The sequence below is a fragment of the Salmo salar genome, chromosome ssa07 (genome assembly GCF_905237065.1).
Source record: "Salmo salar chromosome ssa07, Ssal_v3.1, whole genome shotgun sequence".
Taxonomy (NCBI): domain Eukaryota; kingdom Metazoa; phylum Chordata; class Actinopteri; order Salmoniformes; family Salmonidae; genus Salmo; species Salmo salar.
This window is the reverse complement of record NC_059448.1, coordinates 63,361,216-63,371,205: the sequence shown is the minus strand read 5'-3', so window position 1 is coordinate 63,371,205 and position 9,990 is coordinate 63,361,216. Positions and strand designations below refer to the sequence as shown.

At 43.1% G+C, this 9,990-nt stretch overlaps 1 protein-coding gene and 1 non-coding gene across 2 annotated transcripts; both read left to right on the top strand.

The window, feature by feature from the left end:
• The first annotated feature begins 268 nt into the window (after positions 1 to 268).
• On the top strand, positions 269 to 9,426 carry LOC106599018 (T-complex protein 1 subunit beta). Its single transcript, XM_045722438.1, has 14 exons — positions 269 to 390; positions 1,401 to 1,475; positions 3,703 to 3,768; positions 3,955 to 4,066; positions 5,324 to 5,400; positions 5,666 to 5,778; positions 5,997 to 6,199; positions 6,723 to 6,823; positions 7,091 to 7,218; positions 7,374 to 7,597; positions 7,756 to 7,884; positions 8,015 to 8,218; positions 8,419 to 8,560; positions 9,011 to 9,426. Exons 1-14 carry the CDS (start codon positions 388 to 390, stop codon positions 9,039 to 9,041), a joined length of 1,608 nt encoding a protein of 535 aa, XP_045578394.1. The 5' UTR covers positions 269 to 387; the 3' UTR covers positions 9,042 to 9,426.
• LOC123743893 (small nucleolar RNA SNORA47) lies at positions 6,449 to 6,590 on the top strand. Its single transcript, XR_006770745.1, has one exon. It is a non-coding gene; the product is annotated as a small nucleolar RNA SNORA47 (small nucleolar RNA).
• Positions 9,427 to 9,990: the final 564 nt, after the last annotated feature.

The following is a 9,990-nucleotide window of genomic DNA, read 5'->3' as shown; positions in this document are numbered from 1 at the left end:
GTTTCTGCTTATTTTGTCAAAATGTTCTCTTATTCACTGGTTTATTGAATATCAATTCCTATTACTCATACTCTGAGTATAGTAGGTTACTGTCTAGAAAAGTGTATTGAATATGATTTATTCTGCATTGGAGAAGGAGTAGAGAGGGGTGTGCAGTGAGTTCGCACAATCTGCACAACACTCTTTAAATTAGGTGGATTTGATTTATCTCACCCTAAATGCCGGATCGGTAGAGAGAAGCGAAATTGTACCAAAAGTCCAAACGCTGCCCCCCGGGGGACAAAATCGATCGTACCTTTGCTATGGGCGAGTCCTTACGTAGCTGCGTCACTCCTGTTTGTTCCTTCCCGTTGCGTGCACGGCTTCTGCTATCAACTCACAGAAATCATGGTAAGCGAACCTCTTTGTTCCGTTTATAAATATTTTATTTAACAACATGATTGTAACCGGTAACTACACTGAGTAAAAACAAAATTTTCTTAAACTTGCAGTATCTTGCATTAATATGGGTTTTGTTCATTTCTGACGGGTGTACCATTGACTGGGGAAGCACATGGGCCCTGGACGCAGCCAACTAGTTAGCTAGCATGCTAAGGTAGCCGGTTAGCTAATAGCGTCATGTGGTAATTTTATGTGGATGGATTATGTGATCAACAGAAAATCAAGCCTGATGTAGAAACAATTCATTTTCACCTTAAACTGGATACACTTTGAATTAACGTAGCAGTAGAAGTGATGTAATTATTGTATTTTTTTTTTTTTTAAACTAGCAACTTGCTAAGGGGTGGAGCTAACTAGCTAAGCTACTTTGTCTCCCGTCAGTATCCCTAGATTTGTAGTTAGCTAGCTATTTGTTGGGCTTGGCCATCTAACAGTAGCATGACACGACAGATTTAAAAGTTTTCATGTTCTTGCACAATGACACAACAATGAAGGCTACATGGCTAGCTATAGCGTCTGCCAAAACGCAGTTAGCTTGGGCCACAAAGCTTCTAGCGGTTTCTTAGGAGAAGTGGGTGGAGTCAGCAACTGGTCCTTGTTACAGCCCGAGCCCCATGCTACCAACCATCTGCTGTTCAAACAGCCAAGTGTATCTGTGACCATGTATGGTTGGCAATGTACATTTTTGAGTTGGATAATAAGGCACAGTGTTGTTATTTTTTGTTGTTGATTTGATACACAACACCTGTCAAAGTATGTCAGCAGCCCGTGGCTTCTTACACATGTTCGTCATCTTGACACTACCATGATTATGGGTATTTCTTTGACATAATATATTATCATAGAGATTGTCAAGTCAAAACATTTTACTTTGTGCACAAGCATTCACCAGTTTGCCTTGTGTCGGGGGTGTGACTCTGGCAAGATTGTGTTGTCTGATATCCTAACCTGTCTTGCAGGCGTCCCTATCCATGGCCCCAGTGAACATCTTCAGGCAAGGAGCTGACGAGGAGAAAGCTGAGACAGCCCGTCTGGTGAGCTGAGTGCTCTGTGATGTTTACTTTATGTAATGTTATGTTAGTAAATTATCCCCCTTTATATTATACTACTGTCGTGTCTTTGGCTATGCCGGATTAAGTAATATGACATGCTATTCTATAAAATCATTTCTCTGTAATTAATATTACCTGATTGAGCTAATCATGTAAATGTAATTAACTAGAAAGTCGGGGCACCACGAAATAATGTTTATAGAGCTGTTATTGTCAGAATAAACTCTTAAAGACCTAGTAATCTTTTACATCAATAGCAGTCAATATTTAATCGTCACCTTGGTTAGTCTCATCTGAAAGTGGTAAATTCTTGGTTATCTTCACGAACCCTGGCTAACAAGTTGAATCGGCAATACAAACTTTGGGTTAATTATTTATTTACTAAATACCTAACTAATCACACAGAATTACATACACACAGAATGCAAATTATGTCATAAAGAGAACTTCCTTGGTGGACGGAACAGATAGGACAACTGGTTACACAAAGAGAGGGGGTTGGGCTTGATTGAAAGCGGGAGGACTGAAGAACAAAGGGAGAAGCTGTGCTATCGTAAATACAGAATCTTATGCATTCTAAATTACCGCCCATTTGGAAAAGGAAAATGCATTAAATATTTACTCTGAGCTGCACTTCAATAGGTTGGTTGTAGGTGGAAGGCCGTGTTGCCCAACAGAGATCTTCCTTGTCCTTTGAAGAGTGTCTCTGGTGGTAAACTGGATACGTTGTAGTATCGTCGTTGTGTGGTAGGCTGGATACGTCGTCCGTCCTTTCCTAGCCCACGTTTACAGCAGCCACTGCTAACTCAACGGCTAGGAGGTATCACTTCTGGAGTGAATAAGTTCATACCAAGTTTCCATACTTTTAGCTCATGCTATATTCCGGCTGGTATAGTGGAAATTCATCCTTTCGGTGTGTTGATCGTCATGTTCACGTTGAAATTCAATGCTAACTTCGTTAGGTTATTATCTGGGCCCTTTCAACGTGGAATTGTCTCCCTAACGTCCTCGGAACACCAACTTACATTTTCCTCAATGGCTTTATGTAGGAGGGGAGAGAAGGGCGTGATTCATAGTTTATAACCAATGTCTCTTCACATGGGCGGGGCCGCTGAGTGAGCAGAGCTTTAACCGTATGAAAACCCAGTTCTCTCATTTGGAAGCGAAAACTACATTTAATCTTTTCACAAATAGTTTCATATTTAAACATTTAAATTGCACAACAATTCCATGTGAATCTGATAACTATAATGTGTAGACTTTCCCAGATACAGTTTATGTCGTCCTGTCATCAGTCATAATGTCTCAGACGCCAACTGATCTGACATATTCATTAACTACCAACGCATATTTTCAACTGGTTGGATTACAGAAATATGGTTCCTTTCCCCCCACCTTTTGATGTTGCCCGACTCTCTATGTTTAACAAAGGCTTTTCAAGACTCCTTCTGTAGAGTCAAGAGAGAGGAAAGGGAGAAAGGTATTTATGGGGAGGGTCATAAACCTCACCCACAGGCCAACATCATGACACTACATTAATAGTTGTTTTTCTACTGTACCATTCATATATAACAATGTTTTGTAATGTTGTCACGATACAAACATTTTACTTACGATACCAGGCCAAGTATCGCGATACCACAGAGAAAACATTTGTGGCCTAATGTCCTGTTCGCCCCTTCCCTCCGACTCTTGTTCCCATATTCTAAACATTATACACATGTGCTACACACAAAAACATGTCACTCATATTCACACACTACTCAGAACAACACATAGAATTTAACTTCACACTGTGTAATACAATACGGCATAGAACGGCTGATTTGCTCATATTGGCAAAGGCCTGTCTGTGATTTGGTTGGAGGAATGGGAGGAAGGAATATACATGCATAATGATCTGGATGTCATTGTGATGCTGGAAGAGGATGCAGATGACTGACTGCAGCTCCACACCTGAGATGTGCATGAAATTTAGGTGGATATTATTGAACCGGCCCATACAAGAGACTAGTGGCTGTTGCTTAAAAATATTCTACTGACTTTATTAACATTACAGGCGCCAGTTGTAGGGCTAAAGTATGTGGTGGTATCATATGAAACGGTACTATGGTGTTCTAACATGTTGGTATTATAAGACGTTTTGGTACCGTGATATTACCTTGGTACCGGTATACCGTGCTACACTAATGTTTTGGGTTTCCTCCAGTCGTCCTTCATCGGTGCCATCGCCATTGGAGATCTGGTGAAGAGTACCTTGGGACCAAAAGGAATGGTATGTATCACTCAACAAGTCTGTCATTGACATCAATGAATGATTAATACCAAATTCCCAATTATGAACAATTATATAAACAAAACAACAAAAAATCCCTAAATGCATAGCATGACTTGATAAACTCAACTAGACCAAATGTATCATTTGTGTGGTTCAAACTCACATTGACTGTCCACCTTGCAGGACAAGATCCTTATCGGAGGTGGCAGGGAGGGAACTGTTACAGTCACCAATGATGGGGCCACCATCCTCAAAGCCATTGGAGTGGACAACCCCGCTGCCAAAGTGTTGGTTGGTGAGTGTTTATGTTCACCAGTGTTAGCAGTTGATGTTACTCTTCAATAACTCAGACCCCAAAGCAAATCAGGGGGAGGAAGATGTTCATTCTCCCCTGTCTTCAGTGGTTCTTTCCTGTGGTTCTCTCTATAACCCACCCCTAGCCTGTGGTTGACCAATTGGAATTCCTTGCAATTAAACTGGGCCAATGGCCAAATAGCAAGGATCCTATTTCAGCTTCAATGTATAAACAATTTGGACCAGTGAGGATCTGCCATGTAGCTATGACCCAATGATCATTAATCCCCTATTACATAGAAACACTATTTCCATTGATCATTAATCCCCTATTACATAAAAACACTATTTCCATTGATCATTAATCCCCTATTACATAGAAACACTATTTCCATTGATCATTAATCCCCTATTACATAAAAACACTATTTCCATTGATCATTAATCCCCTATTACATAGAAACACTATTTCCACTGATCATTAATCCCTATTACATAAAAACACTATTTCCATTGATCATTAATCCCCTATTACATAGAAACACTATTTCAACTGATCATTAATCCCTTTTACATAAAAAACACTAACTATGTAGTTGTAGGGAAATATGAAAGCCCTGCACATGGTATAGTGCTGCTCCCCAAGGCAGTGGCCCTCTGCTATGCTGTCTTTCTGGACACTGTTGTTGTCCTCTCTGGTCCTTTAGTCCTCCTGTCTTCCAGACATGTCCTAGACCCTCTCTGATCCTTTAGTCCTCCTGTCTTCCAGACATGTCCTAGACTCTCTCTGATCCTTTAGTCCTCCTGTCTTCCAGACATGTCCAAGACCCTCTCTGATCCTTTAGTCCTCCTGTCTTCCAGACATGTCCAAGACCCTCTCTGATCCTTTAGTCCTCCTGTCTTCCAGACATGTCCAAGACCCTCTCTGATCCTTTAGTCCTCCTGTCTTCCAGACATGTCCTAGACCCTCTCTGATCCTTTAGTCCTCCTGTCTTCCAGACATGTCCTAGACTCTCTCTGATCCTTTAGTCCTCCTGTCTTCCAGACATGTCCTAGACTCTCTCTGATCCTTTAGTCCTCCTGTCTTCCAGACATGTCCTTTAGTCCTCCTGTCTTCCAGACATGTCCTAGACCCTCTCTGATCCTTTAGTCCTCCTGTCTTCCAGACATGTCCTAGACCCTCTCTGATCCTTTAGTCCTCCTGTCTTCCAGACATGTCCTAGACCCTCTCTGATCCTTTAGTCCTCCTGTCTTCCAGACATGTCCAAGACCCAGGATGATGAGGTTGGAGACGGCACCACCTCTGTCACAGTACTGGCTGCTGAACTTCTCAGGGTAAGAGTGGATGATTTACTTAACAAACCTTAATCATCCTCTGGAGCTCATCTAGCTAATACTGTATTTCACATAGCTGTCTGTTGTGAAGTCATTAACTCCTGGAAGTAAAACCATTATCAACACCAGCTATAGTGCGTTGTCTTGGTAATACTTCCTAAAGTTATCAATGATCCAATAACAAATGCTTGTTTTTTGTTTCCCGTTGCAAATGTTTTTCTACGGTGTAGCCAAATGAACACAACCCTGGTGTCTTGTCTTTTAGGAAGCTGAGCTCCTCATCGCCAAGAAGATCCACCCTCAGATCATCATCTCTGGCTGGAGGAAGGCCACCCAGGCAGCCCGCCAGGCTCTGAAGGACGCTGCTGTGGACCATGGGTAGGCCTACAACGATGAAGCTTTTCTACAATATAATGTCAGGTTTAACTACGAGGTCTCTATCACACGACTGAACTCAGCTAATGTCATGAGATATACGTTTTTAATAACATAGATGAGTAACCACCCATCCAAAGCCATAAAGAAGGACTAGACACATCACATTGCTAAGCTGTGAAAAATACCATCCTCCCTGCTGTTTATTCTCCCCTCCTCAGTAACGACCAGGTGAAGTTCCAGGAGGACCTTCTGAACATCTCCCGCACCACCCTGTCTTCCAAGCTGTTGACCCACCACAAGGACCACTTTGCCAAGCTGGCCGTGGAGGCCGTGCTCCGGCTGAAGAGCTCCGGTAACCTGGAAGCCATCCACGTCATCAAGAAGCTAGGAGGCAGCCTCATCGACTCCTACCTGGACGAAGGTGAGACCACTGGGAGGCTGATGCATGTTCTACCTCTGACAGAACACGGCAGTTGGTCTCAGCTGGGTCATATTCATTAGGATACCAAACGGAAGGAAAAACTGACTGAAACAGGGAGGGATTACCTGAAGATGACCAATAAGAAACACAGGGTTTTTTTGTTCACGTTGCTAAACCTTTGCTACGTTGTGACCTAATGAATACATCTAAAGAGCTCTAGTCTGACCCCGAGCTGTGTAAATGTGCTCTTGGAGGATTGAGAAGGTGTAGCAGCTTCATACTGTGCTGTTATAACTGGTTAATAACCTCCTAAATTAAAATCGGGTAGATGCAACAAACTGGCTATATGAGACATTCATTACAGCTAATGTTGCGTCTATGCACAAAACTACTGTACTGTGTGTAATATATATATATGTGTGATCATTAATAATAAACAAGCCACTCTCAGTTAGAGGACAGATTGTTCAAACATCTACTCTGTGGTGTTTAATGTAGCTTCATGTGTTGGTTGTCTTGGTAGGCTTTCTGCTGGACAAGAAGATTGGTGTGAACCAGCCCAAGAGGCTAGAGAACGTCAACATCCTCATCGCCAACACTGGCATGGACACCGATAAGATCAAGGTTCTACCTTTTTTATATGTTCTTAGGGTTACACACCATCAATTCTTTATCAATTCAGGAAGTAAACTGTAACTCCAGTTCCAATTTTCCTCTTTGAAAAACAACAAGGAACATGTATGTTTTGAATTCCAGCTGTCTGAATCAGAATGAAATCCATCCCTGATACTCTTCCCTGCTATCTCCTGTTAGCCTCTTAAGACGGGTTGTAAAAATGGCTGCAAATTCCCTTCACGTTTCTAACCAAGCAGCTGTATAATCTTGTGTCAGATCTTTGGCTCCAGAGTGCGTGTGGACTCCACGGCCAAGGTGGCTGAGATAGAGATGGCTGAGAAAGAGAAGATGAAGGAGAAGGTGGAGCGGATCCTCAAGCACGGAATCAACTGCTTCATCAACAGGTACACACACACACACACACACACACACACACACACACACACACACACACACACATGTACTAAGTAGAAGTTCATCTATTCATCAAGGTTTTTCCAGCGTTGTGTGTGTGTGACTGATTTGAGTCATTTAGTAATCAGTAATGATTGATCACCAGACAGCTGATCTACAACTACCCAGAGCAGCTGTTTGCTGCAGCAGGCGTCATGGCCATAGAACATGCTGACTTCTCTGGAGTGGAGCGCCTGGCTCTGGTCACAGGGGGAGAGATCACGTCCACCTTCGACCACCCTGAGCTGGTGAAGTTGGGCCACTGCAAGCTGATCGAGGAGGTGATGATCGGCGAGGACACTCTCATCCACTTCTCAGGAGTGGCCATGGGTCAGTGTTGATACCACAGCAGGCTGACTTAGAAATGGTTTCTACTTCTGGTTTTATAGCAGGATAATGGCTTGATGGTCAGAATTTGTCTTCCTGGTATTTTCTCTGACTGTAAGTCCTGACCGTCTTTGCCTGTCTTTTTGTTTCCCCTCTCCCAGGTGAGGCGTGTACTGTGGTGCTGCGTGGAGCCACACAGCAGATCCTGGATGAGGCTGAGAGGTCTCTCCATGATGCCCTGTGTGTCCTGGCTCAGACCGTCAAGGAGACACGTACCGTCTACGGAGGAGGTGAGGTCTATACACACACTGCCCATCTACATGGATACTGTGGGGAAATAACAGGCTGAAATAGTCCAGCAACAAGTTCAACACACTGTCTGAAGCCACTGTGAGAATCTCCATGCTGCTGTCCCTCCAGGCTGCTCTGAGATGCTGATGGCTAAGGTGGTGACAGACCTGGCCCTCAGGACACCGGGCAAAGAGGCTGTGGCCATGGAGTCCTTCGCCAAAGCTCTTAGAATGCTGCCCACCATCATCGCGGACAACGCCGGTTACGACAGTGCCGATCTGGTGGCCCAGCTGAGAGCTGCTCATCAGGAGGGGAAGACCACCATGGGTCTGAGTGAGTACCGTCTCAATACACCTCCACTCTCCTAGATGTTTCAAACCTAGCTTCCTTTGACCTGTGACCTTTGTTTTTCTTCCAGTCATTTTATTTGAACAGGTCCAGAGGAATTAAAACACATTGAATACGCGAGTCCGATGCATCGCACCATCACACTTAGGCTTCTGTCTGTCTGTCTGTCTTCCCGGGTCCCTCAGATATGAACCAGGGTACCATCGGTGACATGTCAGAGATGGGGGTGACAGAGAGCTTCCAGGTCAAGAGACAGGTTCTGCTGTCTGCTGCGGAGGCTGCAGAGATGATTCTCCGCGTCGACAACATCATCAAGGCTGCGCCCAGGTGAGGACCAACACACCCTGCAGCTATCTTTTATTCTTCCAGATATCCCACAATCCTTGCAGTAGGTGCAGTCAAATGCCTGACTTAAACCTCCATTCTTGGCATGCACGCTGTCTCCCTGTTCTCCTGTACTGTCTGTTATGGAGGGATAACAGGTCCAGTGTGTTCCGATGCCAGAATGTTCCCTGTCTTCTGCTTCTATCCTCAATGACTGGTTCATTCTGATTGGTCAAGTCTACAGCTAACAGTCCACCACATGACTAGAGTAGAGAATCCTTGTTATCCCAATCTGCTTGGCACTAGGCAGTCCAAAACATGACTTACAAGTGCAGTTGTTCTCATTTGGAAGTTGATCATTTAATTACCACTCTGAAATGGTGAGGTTGTTTTCATTCCTTGAAAACATAGTAATTCTCCTTTTTACTGATTCCTCCCTCTTTCCCCTTGCAGGAAGCGAGTACCAGACCATCACCCCTGTTAATACCACCAGGAGGAAGAGGAGGGGGGTGAGGAAGAGGAGAGAGGGGTAACAGGAGTTGCTGGTAGGGGAAGGGGAACAGAAAAGCCTGTATTTATGATACTCCTGTCCAAGGCTATGTACCATATGTCACTTTGAAATTAAAGTCCTGATCTTTTCTGTACCGTTGTCCCAAAATCAAAGCTTCAGTCTCTTTTGGTTAGTCTAAATGCTCCTTTAGACTGTGGGGTTGTAACACTGTTACGAACCACTGCAGAGGTTCGACTGTCAGTGCTGTGTTATGAAGCACTGCAGAGGTTAGACTGTCAACCCACTTGATATCTCATGCAGATGGCTGTATGGACATGTTTACTGAAATAATAATAATAAATAAAAAACTCACTCTGAATCCATGTCTGTGGAATGTTTTATGCCTTGAGGGCCTTAGTTTGAAATGTGTATTTAGAACACTTATAGGTGTACTTTAACATTTTATATTAAGGATATAGATGTACTACTATAACATATGAAGAATATTGATGTACTATAACATATTAATTCTATTGATGTACTACTATGATATATGAAGAATATTGATGTACTATAACATTAATTGTATTGATGTACTACTATGATATATGAAGAATATTGATGTACTACTATAATATATGAAGAATATTGATGTACTACTATGACATATATAGAATATTGATATACTTTAACATTAATTGTATTGATGAACTGTAACATATTAAGGATCTAGATGTATATTTTATTTAACTAGGTAAGTCAGTTAAGAACTAATACTCATTTAAAATGGCAGCCAAATCTGGACGACGCTGGGTCAATTGTGTGACGCCCTATGGGACTCCCAATCACAGTCAGATGTGATACAGCCTAGATTCCAACCGGGGCCTGTAGTGTACACCTCTAGCACTGAGATGCAGTGCCTTAGACCGTTGCGCCATTCGGG

Excerpts from the sequence above, each read along its gene's own strand:
- LOC106599018 (XM_045722438.1), top strand. Across the intron at positions 1,476-3,702 it reads AAGCTGAGACAGCCCGTCTG|TCGTCCTTCATCGGTGCCAT; the intron begins GTGAGCTGAGTG and ends GGTTTCCTCCAG. Across the intron at positions 5,401-5,665 it reads TGGCTGCTGAACTTCTCAGG|GAAGCTGAGCTCCTCATCGC; the intron begins GTAAGAGTGGAT and ends CTTGTCTTTTAG.